At 41.7% G+C, this 23,579-nt stretch overlaps 1 protein-coding gene across 1 annotated transcript in view; it reads right to left on the bottom strand.

Moving 5' to 3' along the window:
• Nucleotides 1-16,573: 16,573 nt before the first annotated feature.
• The window catches only part of EHHADH (enoyl-CoA hydratase and 3-hydroxyacyl CoA dehydrogenase), a 107,371-nt gene continuing 100,365 nt past the window's right edge, over nt 16,574-23,579 (bottom strand). Inside the window, exon 7 of the mRNA XM_040357407.1 lies at nt 16,574-18,119. Within this exon, the coding sequence (XP_040213341.1) occupies nt 16,852-18,119 (1,268 nt within the window). The 3' untranslated portion in view covers nt 16,574-16,851. The remainder of the gene's footprint in view (nt 18,120-23,579) is intronic.

The raw sequence follows: 23,579 nt of genomic DNA, 5'->3' as shown, positions 1-23,579 counted from the left end.
AAAGAAGTATAGAACCAAACGAGGGACCAGAGGGGGGAGGAGAGCAAGGTCTAAAAATAAGGCAGGTTTAACAGACACTGGCCTATTCAATTTAAGCACAGCCATACTTTCCCATGAAGAGAAGGTGGTGCTGAATCATGGTCTTAAATTTGTTCCACCTCGCCCCCTTAATAAATTAGAAACGTATATGGACTTTCACAAATATGTCCGGAAACTTAACGTACTATAATTCTATTATAAATAGAGGTACTGTTTCATCTGAATTCCAACATACTACACTATCAAATACTTCATTATTCAATCCTCGGGGGTATTCAGCCCCCTTCATTGGAGTTTTTAGGACCTAGTATTTAATGAGTTGGATAAATTAACTGAAAAAACAGAGAATGGGATCAATCTTTAAGAAAGGTTTGGACTCACTCAAGCTTAGGAGTGACATTATCATTCACCCTGCTGACAAGGAGGAGGTATTGTCATTCTTGACAGTATTGCCTGTGAATGAGATGAACCGAATTTTGTCTGACAAAGACACCTACTGCCCCCTAAGTAACAACCCAACTCAAGTATACAAAAAAGAACTGTTAGTGATAGGTAATAGTGGAACAGGGTTTTCAAAAATACATTTTGAACCAGAAGGAAAAATCGTCCTTAATTCCGTTGCACCTCGTATTCCGGTAATTTATTACCTGCCGAAGGTGCATGAAAACCCTATAAATCCACCAGGTAGGCCTATCATCAGTGGCCTTGATTCTGTTACCTTTAGGGCACTTTCACACGTGCGGACAAACGGTCCGTTTTTTACAAGTCCGTAAACAGACTTGTAATGCTTCCCTATGGGATTGCAGACGATTCCCCATAGGGGAGAGCGGAGGAAAGACAGGGCGGTCTCTGCACAGTGTGCGGGGACCGCCCTGTCCGCCGACAGCTCAGCGGGGATTTACGGATGATCCCCGCTGAGCCGACGGACACACACAGGGCGGATCAATACGGATCCGCTCCGTGTGAAAGGGCCCTTAGAGTGGGAAGGTATATAGATAATTTTTTGCAACCGCTTGTTTCCAAAACTCCCTCATACTAAGTCAATTGGAAAGACGGGTACATTTTGGCTACCGCCAAAGTTGCATCTCTATACACCATTATCTCACATTGTCAGGGGAGAGAGGCCGTAGAATGATATCTGAAATGGGACTCCAACATTCTTTTCTTGCAACAGCAATTTCTCCTTTGCCTTCTCAATTTTGCAATGAGCCACAACCATTTTTTGTTTGATGGCTCATATTACTTGCAAGGCTGGGGAGTGGCAATGGGCACTAAATTAGCACCCAGCAAAGCCAATTTATTCATGGCTAAGTGGGAGGAGGATGTCATTTATGACCAACAGAGACCTGAGTTCGTTTTTTGGGGGCGTTACATAGATGACTTCCTCCTTCTCTGGAATGGTGACTGTGCGTCTCTTGACAATTTCATCGATGACTTGAACATCAATGATAAGGCTATAGTACTCCAACATGAGGCCAGCACCACAGCTATTCATTTTTTGGATCTAAATATTATTGTACAGGATGATAGATTGATTACATCAACTTTCTTCAAGGACACTGATAGGTGTAATGGATATGCAGTAATGTCTGGCAGCTTACCTTCCTCTCCATGTGTTCACCTTAGAGGCCAGACAATCTCACCTGGCTGCTTTTATCATCTCTCCTCCCTGTATGGCTCCACCCAGGCCATATCAGGAACTCTATATTAACCAGTGCACTGCAGGTCTGCCTTGCTGATCAATGTTGTTTGTTAAGCATTGTGTTCCTGCTTGCCGTGTGCTACATTTATCTCTGTGTACCAATCTTGGCTTGTCCCTGACTATTCCTGTTTGCTTGTGACCCTGACCTTTGGCCTGTCTTTTGTTTATCCTTGTCTGCTTGTCGCCCTGACCTTGGCTTACCCCTCACTATCTCTTATATCTTGAGTGGCTGCTTCCCCTCTCTCCTCTATGCCCTACAGAGCGTGAGCTGGGGGACTCTGGGGGCCGTAACCTGGATTCAGTTGCAGCTAAAGCCATCCTCACCACTAGAGGCTCTGGTGAATACCTGCTGAATCTTAGACTTGGCGCCCTGGGGAATCTTGGGCTCAAGCTTCCTGTGGGATCCCTGTTTGTGCTCCAGTGGACCTACCTTCCATATCCACTCTGTGTTCCATCCGCAGCAGTCTGCCATGTGGTTCACTACCTTGTGGTGCACTCCTGACTCCAACGGGGTGCATCTGTCATCTGGCCACAGGTGACCTGACAATAGGAATGGCTATATAGGGACCGATAGCTGCCACCACACGTCCTGGCTTAAATCAGTTCCTAGGGGCAAGTTCCTCAGATTGAATAGGAACTGCACCCTTCAGGATGATTACTTGAGAGAGGCAGAGTTCCTTAAAACACGTTTCCTTCAGAAAGGTCATGAAGCTAATGACCTTGACTTGGTCATAGCTGAGTTGGGTTTAAGAAATAGAGAGGATCTGTTGAAACCAAGGGTAAGAGCCAACAATGCTGATTTCTCTTTTAGATTCTCATTCTTTACCACCTATTCCAACCAGCATTTATACTTTACTCCCTGAGACCCCAGGGCCACCTTTAAGCCCACCCACTTAGACTCCAGATAGCCCCCAATATAATTAGGCCTCTGGCCAAACATAGTTTTTTGGGGGGATTTGGAAGGTTTTTATTTATGCAGGAGGTATGAGGTTTTCAAAAACAATTGCCTCAGAGAGAGGAAATATCTCTCTTTTGGTTCTAATAACATATGATATCAACATATGATATCATATGATATCAACTCTTTCATTACATGTTTGACCAAGAACGTGGTATATTTGATCACATGGCCTTGTTGGCTTCACCATGTTGGCTGTACTGTACGGAAATTTGAGGTTAGACTTAAAGAACATCTGGTCAATATACGCAAAGGTTATTTGAACCAAAGCCTGTCTAAGCATTATGCATTGTGTCATGATAGAAATCTCAAAGGCACTTCATTATGGCTATTGATAGTTTCAATTCCCATTGGAGAGGAAGTCACAAGGGGAGAGAAATTTCCTAGATGAAAACCTGGTGTATTTTTTCTTTAAAAACATATTGACCTCACGGCTTGAACATTGAATGGTATGTTAACACCTTTATTAACAGCTACAAGTGAGTTCACATTCCTTCATTGATTGATGCCAATCAGGCATTTTTCTTTCCCCACTTTTGATCACATACTGCTAGCATGCTGTGCTATACATTCTTTCACATTTTAATTTTACTCATAGGGTCCAATCATTTAGATTATTACACACTTTTTTCACTCTCCCCACTGTCCACAAGTTTCCTAGTCTATTACAGCATTGAGCCAGATTGGTTCATATGCATACATGCATTCATATGCATACATCCTTTTATCATATTATTTTATTATATACTCTATGCTCACTCTGCTGTATAGTATTAATATATATATATATATATATATATATATATATATATATATATATATATATATATATATATATATATATATACACACAATCTCGTGTGTGTGTGTGTGTGTATGTGTATATATATATATATATATATATATATATATATATATATATACACACACACACACACAATCTCATGTCTGCTGGCCTTTACTATGGCTGTTGGAACATCTTTTGTGGGTCACACACTTCACTTATCATTATGGATATTCCCTTTACTTCTCTTTCATTGTCCCCCAGATTCCAAGTTCATACTTACACTGAACCAGTTTGTTTCATGTATACACATAGTTACATTGTATTATATACTTTACATTTATGCTGCTATGGCAGTATTAATTGTTATACATGCATTTATGTTCCTGTTGATATTCTCTATGGATATTGGGAGATCCTTGGGGACACACACACTCACACTAGCCATGCCTGCCCCCTGGTTATGCTCTGTTGGGTCTGGGTTTTTCTTGCCTCCTCAGCTCCCGAGCTGGACACTTATTGATGCCGTTGGTAAGTATGGGGCCTTGTGCCTCAGCTCCCCTTGAACATTTGTCACAATACCATCATTGTGCAGATATCCATTTGGGTTTTCATACTTTTTTACAGATGTAATACACACGCATCTACCCCTGATGAAGCGAGTATGGTCTTGTGAAATGCGTAGGGTCACTTTATATGACTGTGTATATTGTTATGTACATCTATACTACTATACGTGTAATGATACTTTTTTACACTATATGTACAGTATCAACTGACCGGCTTGGCAATTTTTTGTTTTTAATGTATGTATGACTTTTAATAAACTTTGATACTGTATTTACTTGTGTCATGTGACTGGCTAATCGCATTCACCTCATTTAAAGTCCCGGGTGACTTTTTGTAAATTTGGTTATGATGCTCTTTGTTCAGTAAGATTCTCTTACAAACTTCTGAGGGCTTCACAGAACAGTTATATTTATAGCAAGATTCATTTACACACAGGTAGACTCTATTTACTAATTAGGTGACTTCAGAAGGCAATTGGTTCTACTAGATATTACTTAGGGGTATCAGAGTAAAGGGGGCTGAATACAAATGCACGCCAACATTTTCAGATATTTATTTGTAAAAAAAAATAAAAAACATTTATCATTTTCCTTCCACTTTTATGTGCCACTTTGTGTTGGTCTATCACATAAAATCCCAATAAAATAAATTTACGTTTTTAGTTGTAACATGGCAAAATGTGGAAAATGTCAAGGGGTATGAATACTTTTTCAAGGCACTGTACCTAAGCAATGTGAACTTGAAGGGTCGGCAAAGCAAAGCAGGGCATGCTTGCATTTATTGTGCTGCTCCTGTCCCAACAGTCAATTGACTTTGTGAACTTGTTGGTCATTTTTTTTAGCAACAGTATATGATGATTTTTGTTTTTATTAATCTTTGTTTTTTAATAACTTAGAAACAAATTTTAAGTGTATCTCTAGCTAAATTATTTTTGGAGTTTTGGATAGAGCAAATGGTTAGAACCCGTGTCATCTTTTTATTAAAGGATCACTAAAGGAAAAACATTTTTTTGCTAAATAACTTCCTTTACCCTACTGCAGTCCTGGTTTCATGTCCTCATTGCTCGTTTTTGCTTTGATATTGCTGTAAAACTGCTCTGATCTCCACACTTCCTGGTTGTCTGTTTCCTTATAACCATAGTACTGGGAGCTTTTCACTGTGGTCTAAGCTGTCATTACTGTGTGTCTAAAACTTAACAGAACCAATCAGCTTCATTTTAAAAACAAAACACTGCCCTGAATTTGTTTGTTTTTGTTCTGTGTGTCTCTCTAGTTCACAGGAACATGAAACCAGTTTAAAAGTGAAACTAACCTGCAGGCACATTATATGATTGATTTTTATCTATTTGTAATCATTTTTAAAAGGAATCAGTTATTTTTTATGTCTTTATACCCTCTAAACAGTCATTTCAGCAAAATATTTTTTTTCCTTTAGTGACCCTTTAATGTCTGCTTTCCCACCGGGGAGATTTAATCCTTTTTACTTGTCCAGGGGCTGTTGTCACTAATAAAAAAAGGAAAAAGTTTGCAGTTTTTATCAGGACACAGATTCCCCAGATTAGCAAGTGTTCATTTGCCCAGTATATAGTGCATTCACAAAGTATTCAGACCCCTTCGCTATTTTAAATTGTGTTTTGTTGCAGCCTGATACTCGGTTGTCCACTTGCATGACCGCCTAACTGGGAATGTACATCACGATTTTGATCCGATGCGGAAGATGGTTAGGCAGGAAGCTGAGTGAGGACAATACAGCATCCACTCGACTCTATGCCTTTGGAGGACCAGAGCAACCCTGGCTTCACTTCCAGTTCTCTGGCAGATCAACAGGAATTTTTTTTTCTTACAAGTCAAAACTTATTTTTTTTGTTTTTGCTTTGCTTTTAAAGGTAAATGAGAGATCTGGGGTCTTTTGACTCCAGATCTCTGAATAAAGAGGACATGTCATCCTTTTTGCTAATAGAAGGGATGTTTACATTCCTTGTAACCTTGTAATAGGAATAAAAGTGATCAAACTAAATAAAAATAAAGCGAAAGTGTAAAAATAAAAAATGAATAAGAAAAAAACATTTACGCGCCCTATCCCTCCGTGCTCGTGCACAGAAGCGAACGCATACGTAAGTCGTGCCCGCACATATAAACAATGTTTAAACCACACATGTGAGGTATCGTGGCAAAAATTAGAGCGAGAGCAATTATTCTAGTGCAAGAACTCCTCTGTAACTGTAAACAGGTAACCTGTAAAAAATTTGTAAATCGTCGTCTGTGGAGATTTTTAAGTACCGTAATTTGTCACCATTTCATGATCGTGTGCAATTTTAAAGCATGACATGTTGGGTATCTATTTATTTGGAATTACATAATCTTTCACATTATACAAAAAAAATGGCCTAACTTTACTGCTTCGATTTTTTTTTATTCATTTTTTCCAAACAATTTGCAAATGCAGTGTGACAAAGTATTGTAATTCTCTATGGTCTCTGATAATATATACTGTATATATAGCTGTAAATATATATATATATATATATATATATATATATATATATATATATATATATATATATATATATATTTTGTTTGGGGGTTCTAAGTAATTTTCTAGCAAAAAATTAAGATTTTTTTACTATTTTTTATTTTTTAAATCAGTATGTTTATAAACAGAAGGAGTATGAATATTTCTCACGATGGGGTTCTGCATGAGATGTTTCTTAAGGGAAATTTGTTTGGTAAATTGATGCAAATCAATAATAGTTTGGACTTGTACCTTAGGGGCAAACTTCAGTCCCTTGCTCCAAGTTTGTAGTTCATCCTTATTCAAAACAGAGCTACTGAGAGAGTGGCAAAGCTAAACCTTCTTTCACCCTGTGCAAAACTCAGTTCAATGCCCCCCATCCCAATTCTGTTAAACCCCCCATTTCTTATTCTGATAACCTCCCATTCTCTATTCTGATAAAGCCTCAATTCGGATAGCGCCTCCATTCCCCATTCTAATAAACCTCCAATTCCCATTTCTGATAAAGCCCACACTTTCCAGCCAGCCTGCAACAAACTGATTGTGATAATCTCCCCTTTTCCCATTCTGATAAACCCCCCAATAAATCAATAAAGGCTTGCAAAGAGGGAATGTATCCTTTCCAGATAAGCATAACGTTGTCGATATATCTTTTGTAAAAAGAAAGAGCAGGCCACTGTGTGCTCTATATCATGTCATGTTCCCACCTTGCCATAAATAAATTTGCAAGGCTGGGCATGAACTTCACGCCAATTGCCACACCCCTGGTTTGTAGGTAGAATTTCCTATAAAACCAAAAATAATTATGTGACAGGACAAAAGCAATCAAACCTAAAATAAATTGTTTCTGTATTTGTGGAATATAATCCACCTGTTGTAGAAAGAAAACCACAGCTTCTAGGCCATCTTCATGTGAGATATTAGTGTATTGTATGGGGATGTGACATCTGCAGTCACTAAAAAAAACACCCTTCGGAATATCAAGCTATTGGAGATCTTTAATCACTTGTTTAGTTTCCTTGATATATGAGTTGGTTTTGACAAGTGGTTGGAGAAAGTGATCCACATATTCACCTGCTCTAGTTACCAAAGAGTTAATGCCGCTAATTATCGGTCTTCCCTGTGGTTTAGATATGTTTTTGTGTATTTCCAGCAAATAGTATATGTATGAAATTCTGGGGAAGCTGGTAACCAGATATTCCTTCCCTTTGTTATTTAGTATCCCTTGCTTATATCCCCATCTAATTTTCTCTGTTTCTTTGTTAAAATTCAGAGTGGGGTTGTTATTCAAAAGAGTGTATGTATTTGTATCACTCAGAATATACTGCATTTCCCCCAGATATTCTTTTTTATTCAATAACACTATTACCCCACCTTTTATCCATGGGGCGAATAATTAAATCTTTTCTTACTATCAGACTTTTGATGCCTTTGGAGATAGATTTGTCTGCATATGACCTTTATAGATAAACGTTCAATGTCTTTTAAAACCATTTGTATGAAGATCATAATATAGATTGGAAACACTTGTATGATTGAACAAAGAGCCATTTTTAAAAAAATCAGCATGTTCATAAATAGAAAAAGTATGGGGATTTCTCATTATGGGGTTCTGAATGAAATGTTTCTTAAGGGAAATTTGTCAGGTAAATCGATGCAAATCAAATAAAGTTTAGAATCTATTCAATTGTACCTTAGGAGCAAACCTCAGTGCATTACTCAAAAATTTCTAGTTCATCCTTATTCAAAACAGAGCTATTGAGATTTTGTGGCAAAGCTAGACCTTCTTTCACCCAAGTGAAAGACATAGTTTAGCGCCACCCCCTCCCAATTATATTAAACCCCCCATTTCTTATTCTGATAACCTCCCATTCTTTATTCAGATAAAGCCTCCATTCGGATAGGGCCTCCATTCTACATTCTGACAAACCCGATTCCCTATTCTGATAAAACCCTTATTCCCTATTTTAATAACCCCCCCCCATTCTCTATTCTGATACACCCCCTCTATTCCCTGTTTTGATTAAACCTCTATTCCCATTTTGGATAAGGCCTCCCTTCCCCATTCTGATAAAGCCCCCATTCCCTATTGTGATAAAAGCACCACTCCTAATCCCTCCTGTCCCCATTCTGTTCTCCCCTTTCCCCATTCTGATAACCCCCAAACAGGATCATCAAGAACCCAAAACGCCAATGTCCCATAGATAACAAACCACACCCGCTCTGGAAATGTATTGGCTTTAGAAAGAAACCCTTGCAAAAATGCAACAAACTTTTTAAGGAATTTGCTTTAAATTATTTGCTTCCACAAAACCTGCTGAAATACTGAGGAGGAGATCTTGGGAGAAGTTTAGGAGCCAGCTGTGTTGGATATCTCAGTGCTGTGCAGGTTCAACATCACCACAAGCAAGTTCAGCACCAAGGACACCACTTTAATCACTTTAGCCCTGGAAGATTTTCCCCCTTAATAACCAGGCCATTTTTTGTGACAAGGCACTGTGTCGCTTTAACTGTCAATTGTGTGGTCGTGCAATGCTGTACCCAAACAATATTGATGTTGTTTTCTTCTCCCCACAAATAGAGCTTTATTTTGATGGTATTTGATCACCTCTGCGGTTTTTATTTTTTGCGCTATAAACAAAAACAAAGAGCGACAATTTTGAAAAAAAAAAGGAAAATATTTTATACTTTTTTTTCCTATAATAAATATCCCCAAAAATGAAATTAAAAAAATGTAATTTCTTCATCAGTTTAGGCCAATATATATTATCCTACATACTGTTGGTAAAAAAAAAAAAAAACGAGCTGACCTGCCGCCGTATGACAGTGGCTGGTCAGCTAGTGGATAAGGAGGGAGCTGTAAGATCTACAGGGATTTTGATTGTCAGGATGAAAAGATGCATATGCTCCACCCTACAGAAAAAAATGTAGGGAACAGCTAAAGGCAAATGACAGAGCTTCCATCTGACAGATGAAGTGCAGAACCGCCCTTCGCCAATGTCAATATAGACATCTTTGGTCCCTGTTCTGAGTGAGTGAGTGAGTGAGTGAGAAACTTTTATAGCGCTACACATGCAAACTGAATCGCCTCTGGGCGCTTGGTATCCATTCCCTGGGCTCTCAGAAGAGATGGGTTTTGATCTTTCTCCTGAAGGCCAAGTAGTTTACCTCCAGCCGGATGCTGGTTGGTAGAGCGTTCCATAATCTGGGACCTTGGAGTGCAAATCTCCATTCTCCTTTGGACTTGTATCTGGCTTTGGGAATCTGGAGTAGATTTTGGTTGGTGGATCGCAGAACGCGATTGGAGTTGTGATCTTTTAGTTTTTCGCATAGATATTGGGGGGGCATTTCCTTGAACACACTTATGTGCTAAACAGAGTGCCTTGAAAGTGATTCTGTCTTTTACTGGCAACCAATGAAGGGATCTCAGCGAAGGTGCGATTGATTCCCATGTTTTTTTCCCAGTCACAAGTCTAGCGGCCGTATTTTGAACGACTTGCAGCCGAGTGATTTGGTATTTGGGGAGTCCGAGATAGAGGGCATTTGCATAGTCCAGTCTGGAGTTGATAATTGTTCCCACCACGACTGCTATTTCTTCTTTTGGGAAAAAGGGGATGAGTCTGCGTAGCAGGCGCAGCAGATGGTGCGATCCGCTGACTACTGACCCTATAGGTGTCCAAAATGACTCCAAGACTTTTAACTTTGGTGCTGGGGGTGATGGTTTTACCCAGAATGGGCAGGGTGTCCAAGTTGTTGCGGGTTGATCCTTTCGCTTGGCTTCAAACAGGAGAAGTTCTGTTTTCGAACCGTTGAGTTTAAGGTAACTCTTGGTCATCCAATTTTCTATCAGGGTAAGGCATTTCTCGAGTCCGAGATGATGATCCTTTTTATTACAGATGCGAAAATAAAGTTGTGTGTCATCTGCATAAGAGTGGTACAGTAACTTCTGGTTACTGATAATTTCAAAGAAAGGGCGGAAATAGATATTGAACAGAACAGGCGACAAAGGGGATCCCTGAGGGACTCCGCATGACACTGTGCGTTTTTCAGAAGTGAAAGGACCAAGTTTCACTATTTGTGATAGGTTCTCCAAGAAGGAGGAGAACCAAGATAAATCACCTTCTGCGACTCTGGCTACTTCAGCTAGCCGAGTCAGTAGTAATTTGTGGTCTACCTTGTCAAATGCTGCGCTTAGATCCAGCAGTACCAGAAGACAAGATTCTCCTTCGTCTGCTGCCTCGAGAGCGTCATCCCATATTTTGAGGAGTGCCGTTTCTGTCCCGTGACCAGGACGGAAACCCGATTGGAATGGATCGAATAATTTATGGGTGTCTAAATGATGTTGCAGCTGTTGTACAACTTCTTTCTCCATTACCTTGGAGAGAGCATTTAGAGCTGTTATGGGCCGACGGTGGCTTGGGTCTTTGGGGTCAAGGGTGTTTTTTTTTAGAATTGGTTTGATTATGCCTTGTTTCAGCAAGGTTGGAACCATGCCCTCCTTGAATGACTGGTTTATGAGTTGCGTGATAGCTGGTGCCAGAATATCGGCACATTCTTTCAGCAGTTTAGTGGGGATGATATCATTGGGCGCTGTGCTGTTTTTCAGAGTCCTGATGATGGCTTTCGATGGAAATGGGTTTTAGAATGAAATTAGTTGATTGCGGCGGTTTTATGTGGGTATTTGCTTTGTTATTTGGGGGGGTGGGGGTCGTTGCAGGTTCTATTTTGCTGAATACTTTCACGGATTTTTTCAATTTTGTTAATTAAATAATCCGATAATTTGTTGCAAAATTCTTTCTGGAGAGTGATTAACAATAAACCTTGGGCCATGCTATTCACGAGTTTGAGAATTTGTGCAGTGCATTTGAAGTGACAGAATCAATGGATTCTTCTTTCTTTATTAAATGCCTTTGGAAGATTTATTTTCTGTACGAGGACCTGTAAAGCTGTGAAGATCTGACTGTGGAACTAACTTTATGGCGGCAGAAAGGGTGGAAAATGTATTGAACCAATGTAAATAGGAATTCAGCAAACCTTATTACTCTCACATGGGAGGTGCTTGGGAAAATAGGATTGGGATTGCAAGGAAAATCCTGTACTCCATGCTACTTGATCCCAAACTTCCCAGCTCACACATGAGATATTAGTCACCCTTCTTGTTGAAGTGTCAGCATCAATAACGCTAGATGATTGATTCCAGTGTCCTCAGATACAGGGGGTCCAGTATAGCTTACCCAGAAAATTAGGATACCTGCCACTCCTGTTGGAGAATTTGACTGCCCTAATGTTCATAGACAACAGTGCAAACAGGTTCATAACCTTGCCAATGTCTTCTGGAGTTGTTAAAAGAAGGAGTACCTTTGCGACCTTCAAGATCTTGGCAAATGGCAAACTAGCAAACCCAACCTACAAGTTATCGACATAGTCTTCTTGAAAGAAAAGCATGACCATTGCAACCATTGGCCTATGGGTCTCAGTACAAAGACTGCAGCAAGTAATGATGGAAATGTAAGAAAAGTAAAAATCAAGGTAATTCAGGAAGGATCAGAGCTACCCTACTTGAGGCCTATCTATGAACTGGTACTTCCTTTGCCAAAGGAATAGTATTCATCCTTTAAACCAAATCAACAACTTGATTCAAAAGGGAGGCTAGGACTGGTGTATGTTGCTGTCATCCCCTCTGAAGATACACTCAACTATCTTCTGTGCCATTTTGCAGACACCAGTAATGAATTTCAAGTTTCACAGTATGTTAATGTTTGCTTTCCTATTCTTTTGTTCTTCTCTTTCAGGTATCCCTGGAAAAAAAGTCTTCACTTAGTGTTTGGACTTGATTCTCTCTTTAATATTTGAAATCATAGATTTCGACAAGGAGTATCATGTTGCGCATGCATTGTAGTTTTTTGCCTTTACATAATTTTGTCCCTTCCTCCCTTTGTAGCTAGGAGATGCTCTGTATAGCTAGTCTCATTCTCTTTTCAATGTGTCTTTAGATTCTGTTCTGAGCACATGCAATTGCTGGAGATAGACATACTAGGATTTTTTTTTAACCTCTTATGTTCATTTGTGAAAATCTGCACAAGTTTAAAACCCTGTACACACACTCGGTTTTCTCGGCGGTAAAAAGTCTGCTGAGAAAACCAAGAACCCATCAGGAAAACCGACATGGAGCTTTGGCCGGGAATCCCGGCCGTGTGTATGCTCCATCGGCCTCGCAGTGTTTCCCATAGGTAAGTAGATCTGCCGGAAAAAAAAACGCCAGGAGAACAGGTTCTCTATTTTCCCGCCGGGATTCCCGGCTGTTTTCCTGATGAGAAAACGGCGAGCAAGCATACACACGTCCGGTGTTCCCGGCCAAAAGCTCTCCTGGCAATTTTCCTGCCGTGAAAAAACCTGTTGTGTGTACGAGGCTTTAGACTAAAGCTTTCTACAATATGTCATTTAGAATGAGTCACTGCTAAATCTACTGAGACTGTAAGTTACAGCCATCTTGTCACAACTGGATCAGTTATAGATTTCACACTTGAGTGCTTAGATTGGAGAGACAGAAAAATTGGAGTAATATGAACTGAGGGAGTAAAGAAATATTTGCAGCAACCTTCTAGAAAGGTCTTACCTCTCAGTCTTTGCCTAGAGAGGATGCCAATGTGAGTCTTTTCCTATTCGGTCTTCCTACATTTTATGAGTCAATATGCTATTGTATTCTCGCCATACTCCTTCTCCTTCTGTTACCTTAGAGACAGATGTAGAGGTTCATGGAATTAAATACATCTTGCAGCTCACAATGCTTAATTAGCCCTACAAAAATAATTTGTGTTTTGTGGAAATAGAAATTGGAGGACCTACAAAATCTGACGATGGACTTAAACGTCTTCAATTATCTACTGATGCAATGGTGTGGTAGTTGTTACTCTCTGCTGATCAGAGCTCTCCTTCTTGAAATAAAGTGTGCAATATGTTTTACAACAAGCAGCTGACATGCCTGTATCTAAACTTAAAGATCTGACAGCTGAATGAGACAATGCAACAAATGTGTCATTTGCTGCTGGCCTCGAATGATGGATGTATTGTAGCATTTTCTCTACCACAGCACTTTGTGATTGGAGTTTATATATTGGAACAGAATCAAAGAAAACACAGTAAAAAAAAAATAGCTGACTAAAGAAATGGGTATGTAGTGAAAACAAGCAAAAATGCCTGTCAGTGCCTCCTCATCAGTGTTGCCATCAGTGCTAACCATCATTGCCACCCAACAGTGTCCACCATTGCTGCATATTAGTGACTCCTCTTCTGTGATACCTCATGAGTGCCCGCTAGTGAAGAAGAAACCTTGCCAGTGGTGATCAAGTGCCACCAAAAGAAAGCTGTATTGGTGGGGGGAGACATTTTTTGCCTGCACTCGACTCCCTCCCCATCAGCAGAGCAGCGCAAATAAGTGTCAGTGAGACACTAATGCATTACAATTACAATTTCAAACTTCCCACGCCGCACCTGCACTGAGGGGAAGACACTGTGCCCCCTACAGATTGTAAAAAGATGGGGGAACATTGTTTGGTTCTCTAACTTTGCTGTAGCTGTGATCATCAGCTTTTGTGATGGGGAAGAGATAGGGTGCAGTTCTGCTAGGGGGGTCAGTCCCTGTTTCCAGGAGGAGGAGGAGGAGGACTGTCTTGGCCACTGCTAAAGCCAATCACAATCCTGCTAGCCCCGTCCACCATCTGGAGGAAGATGATTCACTTGGTTGCCACTACCAATTAAGGATGAGCTCAGGCGTGTTCTCAACCGAGCGCGCAGAGCCCATCAGGAAGTCTGCACTGCAGAGCGCCAAGTACAGGCAGTGAGACATTTTTGCGATCCGCAGCTGCAGAGATCGGGAAATGTCTGACTGCCTGTGATTAGCGCAGCACAGTGCCGACTTCCTGGCAGGCTATCCACGTGCAGTTGCGAACACGTCTGAGCTCATCCTCACTACCAATCTCAGAAAGAAGAGATTTCATTGTGATTGAGAAAACCAAAATCAGGTGACAGTTCGTGGAATTACTGTTGAGCTTCTGGGATCTTTGTTGAAATTATTCCTGAACCTTTGCGTCACTTACTACTGAACCCCTGCACTCTTTAAACCACAGCCAGTATTTAGTGCACCCAACCACTTTTTCTCAGCTGCAGGAGCCCAACTTATGATCCTGTACACAGGCCCACTGCTTTCAGAAAATGCCCCTGACCTGAGCTCATCACTGCGCATCCATTCTATATGCTTGTATGCAACATCACATACATGCACGTGGGCTGGATGCATGAGGTGGATCAGCAGCATGAGTGTGCCAGGACACAGGTAAAATGAGCAGGAGGGGTTCATAGGTGGAATAGAATAGCAGGAGGGTACAGCGGTGATGCATATCTGCAGGGAGGTACAGTGGTGGAAGAGATGAGAGGGAGGTTCAGCAGTGGGACAGAAGAGCAGGGGGGTACAGTGCTGGGCCAGATGAGCAGGTGGGTTTAGTGTTGGGCAAGATTAGCAGGTGGGTTCAGTGTTGGGCAAGATTAGCAGGGGGATTCAGTGTTGGGCAAGATTAGCAGGGGGTTCAGTGTTGGGCCAGATGAGCAGGGGGGTAGAGCAGTGGGGCAGATGTGAAAGGAGGTATTGGTGGGGCAGCTGAGCGGGGGGTTACAGTGGTGGGGCAGGAGAGCAGGGGGAACAGAGGTGGGACAGATGTGCAGGAGGTACATTGGTGGAGGAGATGAGAAAGTGGTGCGACAGATGAGCAGATGAAAAGGTAATTCAGTAGTGAGACAGACGAGCATGGGTATACGGCGGTGGAGCAGATGCGCAGGGAGGTACAGTGGTGGGGCAGATGAGAAAGGGGGTACATTGATGGGGCAGATGAGCAGGGGGTTACCGTGGTGGGACAGAACAGCAAGGGGGTACAGTGGTGGGGAAGCTGTGCAGTGGTGGGAGGGATGAGAATGGGGTTCAGAGGTGGGACAGAAAAACAGGGGAGGGGGATACAGTGATGAGGCAGATGAGCAGGAGGTTACAGTGGTGGGAAAGATGAGCAGGAGAGGTTCACTGTTGGGGCAGAAAAAAAAGGAGGTACATTGGTGGGACAGATGAGCAGGGGGTTACAGCGGTGGGCAGATGAGCAGGGGGTTACAGCGGTGGGGCAGATGTGCAGAGGAGAAAGGAGGTACGTGGTGGAACACATGAGCAGGGGGTTACAGTCGTGGGGCAGAAGAGCAGGGGGAACAGAGATGGGACAGATGTGCAGGAGGTACACAGTGGTGGGGCAGATGAGAAAGGGGGTAACAGTGGTGGGGCAGATAAGAAGATGGTTTAGTGGTGGAGCAGATGTGCATGAAGGTACAGTGGTGGGGCAGATGAGAAAGGGGGAACATTGGTGGGGCACATTGAGAAGAGGGTTACAGTGGTGGGACAGAAGAGCAGGGTGGTACAGTGGTGGGGCAGATGAGCAGGTGGATAACAGTGGTGGAGCAGATGAGCAGGGGGTTACAGTGGTGGGGGCAGAGGAGCAGGGTAGTACAGTGGTGAAACAGATTTTCAGGGGGGACAGTGGAGTTGTGGAGTTGCAGGAATTGGGGCTGATCTGAGACGTGAGAGTGCAGGATGTTAATTTCCCCTTACTAAAGTAGTTTACAGCATTTACTTTATAAAATATATTTTTCGTGATTGAGGGTGTGAAGTTGAAATTTTGGTTATAAAATCGGCATGCTCAATTTCTTTGAAAACATTTTTCGGCACACTGTGCTCAAAAGGTTGCCTACCCGTTGTAGAGCATTTGTACAACGTGACAGAGCATGTTTCACGATCACCTCTAATGTAGTAGCAGCTTATTACTGAAATACAATACATGTGACCTCTCCTCATTGTTTGTCGATTTTTATTTTATCAACTGCTGTTTTGAATTTTGTATTTCAATGTTTAGGCTCATAAACTTTGAAATCTGCATTTAGATACCATGCCACACATTTAAATAACTACACACGAATAGGATTAATTTCAAAATAAAATTTTACTATAAAAATAGATTGTCACTTTAAAGTTGTGTATTTTTTAGCATTTCAAATAATTGTTTGTATATGAACTTAACACCTTAAGACATTCCAGTTACTTAGTCAGTCCTGTAATTAGCAAGTTAGTCAAGAATTGTATTTTCTAGTATATTGATCTTTAAAAAGGAGAGAGTTACCATTAACAATCAATTCACCGCTATATCAGCTTATCACTATGTAATTTGAAAATGCCCCTAGGTAAAATCTATGCCCAGTCAATTAAAGTTTGTTCACAAGTTTTCCAAACTGCGATCTCCATTCTTTCATGGGCGGTCCACCTACAGCTGCCAACTTCTTTAGCAAGAAGGCAGGCTTCATGCTTGGGACATCTGGGTTGGCCTTGTAATATTTTTCCAAAGTGTTAAACATTTTAGGTAAGCCGACAAAAGAAGCATAATACATGGGGCCTCCTCTGTACTTAGGCCAGCCATAGCCATTGTTGTAGATGACATCAATATCCTCTGGGCATGAAGCTATTCCATCTTCTAAGATGCGAAATCCTTCATTAGCAAGTGCATTTGCACATCTTTCCACAATCTGTTCTTGATTTGAAGGCTGTTGTATTATCTGGTGAGTTTTCCTATATTTTTGCAGGAAATCCTTCACCCATGGGTCTGGTCTTGCAGTTCTACCCCCCACCTTTTCATACTGATACCAACCTTTACCAGTCTTTTGTCCAAACCTTCCTGATTCACACAGTATGTCAGCAAGGGGACTATACCTGTTTCCTAGCCGCTGTCTTGCAGGAGTACCTGGAGGAACTTTGGCCCCAGTTAGACCTTGTTCTGTTCTAGACCTCCAGCCAACATCCAAACCAGCCAGATCCATCATCCGAAAAGGACCCATGGCAAAACCAAACTCTTCCATGGCTCGGTCCACATCTTCTGGATAACATCCTTCTTCCAATAGGTAACTTGCTTGTTCAAGGTATGGGCCCAGCATTCTATTGCCAACAAACAAGGGGCAGTTACCAACCAGTACTGCTACTTTTCCCAGTATTTTCCCAAGGTTCATAGATGTGGCGATGGTAGCAAGTGATGTTTGCTGACCTCTCACCACTTCTAAGAGTCTCATTATGTTGGCAGGGGAAAAGAAGTGAGTACCAATGACTTGGTTTGGTCGATTTGTGACAGATGCAATTTCATCAATATTAAGTCCAGATGTGTTAGTGCATAGGAAAGCGTCAGGCTTACAGACAGAAGACAGTTTACGGAATATCTCCTTTTTCAGCTCCAGATTTTCAAAGACTGCTTCAATGACAATATCAACATCTTGAAGTTCTCCAAAGTCAAGTGTGAAGTGAACAGAGCCTAATTTACTACCAGGAGCAAATCCTTGCTGTGTAAATTTTTCAGCTTCACGCTCTAGCAGACTATTCACTGCTTTCTTCCCTATGTCCAACTGACGTGGGTCTTGCTCAATGGCAATGACAGGGATATTTGCCTTTGATAGCGACGTGACTATTCCTCTTCCCATGGTTCCCAGTCCTAAAAAATAAATTAAATAAAAAAAGGTTAAGGGTGTGGATATTGTAATTATATAAAGTATGTTATTTGAATTTGCTTTCCTGCAATCTATTGTATGTACATACAGCATGTATATGGCTGAACTCTAAGTTGTACCTATTAAGTATATGATTCCAAAATCAAGTTAGTTTGAACAGTATTAAAAGATATGGCAGTTTATTTACTAAAGGCAAACAAACTTCACTTTGAAAGTCCAAATGCACCCATTTTCTCCAGAGCTTAGCGAATGTAGTGAAGCTCTCTTGCTTTTTTTTGTTTTCTTTGCACCTGATTGGGTATTTTTTACGAACAGTGGGCCAGATTCAGAAAGTGATACGACGACGTATCTCCTGATACGCCGTCGTATCTCTGAGTGCGCTCAGTCGTATCTATGCGCCTGATTCAGAGAATCAGTTACGCATAGATATCGCTAAGATCCGACAGGTGTAAGTGTTTTACACCGTCGTATCTTAGGCTGCATTTTCTGGATGGCCGCTAGGTGGCGCTTCCGTTTGTTTACGCAAGGAATATGCAAATTACTATTTACGTCGATTCAGAAACGAACGACCACCCAACGCTTTTTAATTTTTCAATGTCATTTGCGTTCGGCTTTTTCCGGCGTAAAGTTACCCCTGCTATATGAGGGGTATGTGTGGCGTATCCTATGTTAAGTATGACCGTTGTCCCCGCGCCGAGTTTTCAAATTTTTTACGTCGTTTGCGTAAGTCGTTCGCGAATACGGCTGGACGTAATTTATGTTCACGTCGAAAGCAATGATGTTTTGCGGCGGATTTTCGAACATGCGCACTGGGATGTTTCCACGAACGGCGCATGCGCCGTTAAAAAAAAAACGTAAAATACGCGGGGTCAAGCCAAATTTAAATAAAACACGCCCCCAACATCCCCATTTGAATTAGGCGGGCTTACGCTGGCCCACATACGTTACGCCGCCGTAACTTAGGGTGAAAGTTCTTTATGAATATGGAACTTGCGCCCAAAGTTAGAGCGGCGTAACGTATCTAGGATACATTACGCCGGCCGGACAGATACGCTCAGGTATCTGAATCCGGCCCATAATCTTTACCACATTCACTGAACTCTGGGGAAAAAAAACGAGTGGAACTGCAAAGTGCAAAGTCTATTTGCCTTTTGTAAATGTACCCCATTGTGTAGACATATGAAAACCTTCAAGGACATAGGTGTCATCATTAGGAGCCTTTTACTATAATTTAACCAATTCCAGTAAATGTAAATACTGCACATTTACAGATGGACCACTACTTCTGAAATCTTTCATGTCTACTTCATACACTTGCGCATGCTCGGATAAGGGTCTGGTATGGATTTTGGGGGGGACCCCACCCTGTTTTTTTTCTTTTACATTCAACGGGAAGCCCGCTGACAGCTGATGACTCATCGGTTGTTAAGGATCAAAAATAAATACAGATCACGGCAAAAACACATGCCCATAAAGCAGCAAGCACCACAAAAAGCACTGCAGAAACGCTCAAAAGCAACATGCATAGATGTGAATCGAGCCTTACACACAGGGGGTTATTTACTAAAGGCAAATCCACTTTGCACTACAAGTGCAAACTGCACTTGAAATTGCACTGAAAGAGCAATTGGAAGTGCAGTCGCTGTAAATCTGAGGGATAAATCTGAAATGAGGGGAAGCTCTGCTGATTTTATCATCTAATCATGTACAAGCTAAAATGCTGTTTTTTATTTTTCTTGCATGTCTCCCTCTGATCTACAGCGACTGCACTTCCAAGTGCAATTTGCACCTGTAGTTTGTACTTGTAGTGCAAAGTGAATTTGCCTTTTGCAAATAACCCCCAGAGTGTGATGTCTGGGCATACAGTCAAGATAGCTAACATTTCTGATTGGAGGAAAGGCACACACCCCCTCTCATCATAGGCAGAGACTATGAGGCCCCGTACACACGACCGAACATGTTTGCTGAAACTGGTCCGCGGACCAGTTTCAGCAGACATGTTCGGTCGTCTGTACAGCCGAGCGGACAGGATTCCAGCGTACATTTGCCCGCCGGGCCTTTTTCGAGCGGGCAAATGTTTCTAAACTTGTTTAGAAACATGCCCGCTGGAATCCTGTCCGTCGGACATATACGGTCGTCTGTACAGACTTACCGTACATGTCCGAGCGGCCGCCATCCCTCGCGTGGAAGCATTAAACTGCCAGGGCCGCGCACGTCGCCGTGTCATCTTCGCGGCGACGGCGCGGCCTCGTCGCCGCGTATCGTGTACGCGCGGATTTCTGTATGATGGCGTGTACAGCCATCATACAGAAATCTCCGGGCGGACATGTGCGCTGAAAACGGTCCGGCGGACCGTTTTCATCGTACATGTTTGCCCGTCTGTACGAGGCCTGAGAGGTGCTTTGTAACAGGGCCAGCTCCCTGCTAATCCATTTATAGCAACCTCCCCAGACAGAAATGTCAGGCTGCTTTTATCTGATGTGTACGAATTTGTCAGGAGATATCTTGCTGATAACAGAGGAGAGAGCTACAGGACTTTGAAGATAGATAACAAAATTCTGCAGATATATGTGCCTAGCTAAAATTTCATGAATTGGGTTTACATCCACTTTAATTGTATTGATATCCATTAACTTTCTTTCAAAGGCCAGCAATGCCGCAGTGAGACCTCATTTATTGTACGATATAAAAAATTAATATGTCTCTTACATCTGAATGCAGTCAGGCCACTGTGAAGCTTTTTCGCTTTTATTTTTTACATTTCAGGTGTCAACAAACATTACATTTCCAGAAGGTCCAATTTGAACTAATGCGATAAGAGGTAAAATTTTAATTATATGCTTGCTGTGGCCACGTCTGTCATACAAAATGAAATTATGCGGCTTTATACCAGTCTACAAAATTTTATTTTTTGAGAGTCACATATCCTAAATGTAATTTGGAATACTGAATAGATGGGACTTTGAGGGTTTTCTTTACAGAGTTCACCTCTATCAATTATATACATATTTCTAAACCACTAATGCAGAAACAATTGACAAAATAAGTTGCATTTTTCACAACTGGCAACAATAGTTTTTTATTTGGCAATCATTACTTACATGGGTATATCCAACATGTTTTAAATAAAGTGGAGGATACAGAATAGAAAGTATAACCCTGTAGGCCAGAGGCATAACTAGAACCATAAAGGGCCTCTCAGAACAGAGCCTGGGGCCCTTCCTACTGATCCTGATGCCTTTTAGTGCCCTTTCACACTGGGGTGGGCGGGCGTTGACAGTAAAACGCAGCTAGATTTAGCAGCGCTTTACTGTCATTTTAGCAGCACTATTCGGCCACTAGCGGGGAGGCTTTAACCCCCGCTAGCGGCCGAATAAAGGGTTACATGCACCCGTGTAGCACCGCTGCCGAGGCACTTTGCAGGCGTTTTGGCAGCGGTTCTCACTGATTTCAACGGGCAGGAGCGGTCAATACACCGCTCCTTCACTGCCCGAAAGATGCTGCTTGCAGGACATTTAACGTCCTGCCAGCGCAGGGCCCCAGTCTGAAAGAACTCTGTGGATTTTGATGTAAAGGGGAACACTGCGGACTGTAAAAGGGGAACACTGATGTAAGAGGTTCTCTGGTCTCCAAAGTACCCTCTTTTACATCAAAAGTTCACAATTTAATTCTTTACCTCAGTCTGCAAAGCGACCCCTTGCACTGTAAACTCTGATTTAAGGGGAAATGCTGTGAACTCTGATTGGGGGGAGGTGGGGGGGTGGGACTCTAGTGACTCCCTTATATCAGATTTCCTCTTTACACCAGAGTCTGCAGAGTGAATACACTAAGGTACTGTAAACAGGTTCGCTAATGTAAGAGGGGAGTGAGGACACGGATATAACTGGGGAACCTTTATATGAGTGTCTTCCCTTATCTTATGGTCTCTGTTCCCTCTTTGAATCAGTGACCTCCCCACAAAGTCTCTGACTGCCCCACAGACTCTGTGTGGCATGGAGCTGTCACACACTGATCTCCTCCAAGTCTCTTCCCCCTCCGCGCCCCCTTCTTGCAGTCACTTTCAAATTCACCTGACCAGTCGCCCAAGCCCAGTTCAGCCCAGCAGAGCAGAGCTCAGCCGATTACTAATTTGCCAGCTCCGGAACTAGGGTGGGGGTCTGTCCACTGGTCAGGTGCGCGGTGACCTTATGGCACTTGGTGCCTTACGCGTGATGGTGGTGAGGTTTCACTTTCCAAAAAATACCCAAGCACATGCAGGTAAAAAAAAAGGTTGTTTGTTTTACACAATACTGGAAGTCAGCAGAGCTTGACCTCATTCACTAAGTTCTGAGGAAAATTCATTTGCAAAGCAAATAGCAAAACCAACCCCCTAGCTGCCATTCAGGTTTACAACATATTAAACATGAAGCTAAACTGGTGGTTTTGACGAAGCACGCTAGTCGTGTGAAACACGTCACCCTTTTCTGCCTTTGCCATATGCCTGTACATCTGTTTTTATGATCTCCTGGAAATAAATGTATTGCATCGTATTGGGAGTCATTTCGTGTTCTCTACACATGAATCTAACATGGAATGGTTGGAACCTGGTGAAGTGCTATATAATAAGGCAATGGAAGCAGGAAAAATAATGTATTTGGAGGGGAAATATCCTTTTCTGCAGAAAGAAAAACAGAACTAAATCAAAATAACACCCAACATACACCAAAAAAGCAATGAAAAGAGCAGAAAGCTCTAGTTACTACAAAAAGTTTCCGCAATTTTTTATATTAGAGTTTTAAAAAGTGCGGACTGCCCCTGGTGCTCACCATCACGCCCTACATTGCTTCTCCGTCTCTGGAAAGCCCAACCATTACTACAGTTCCAGGTTGATTCTGGTCCTTCTGTAGTTGTTGTCTGGCTGCTGCAGAACTTCACCTGATATTCACTGAGAACAAGTTTCGGTATCCAGCATCAATTTCCACTGTATATTTTGCTGCACCTTTACCATCGAAGATCGGAGGTCATGGTGTATATCTAATTAGGCTTCTTCCAGTTATCGACATCTTGGTTTATTCCATACATGCTTGTTTTGATTCACAGAGACATAAGTCCCCCTAAATCCATCCTTTCCAGTAAGCCCACAATTTTACTGGTGGTGGGTCATTACACTTTGCACAAGAAGTCATGATTTTGTGTTTTCAAGAAACACTTGGAAGTTGCTTCCTCTTCTTCAATTTTTAGACTTTATTTCATTTTTCCTGGCACTTGGTGGACTATTCATTTTTTAAATGTTTTATTTATGGACTTTAGTTCATTATTTTATGGTACACTATATTTTTTTTTTTATAATTCTTTATTTATCTTTTCTTATCCTTTTTTCACATAAAACACAAAAAGAAAAAAAACATAATACAGCTAATTTGTCATATTTTCCATCTGTAGCATCCGTTAATCAACTCACATTA

Source organism: Rana temporaria, chromosome 6 (genome assembly GCF_905171775.1).
Source record: "Rana temporaria chromosome 6, aRanTem1.1, whole genome shotgun sequence".
NCBI classification, from domain to species: Eukaryota; Metazoa; Chordata; class Amphibia; order Anura; family Ranidae; genus Rana; species Rana temporaria.
Note: the sequence above shows the minus strand (reverse complement) of the source record. Positions and strands in the feature narration are given on the sequence as shown.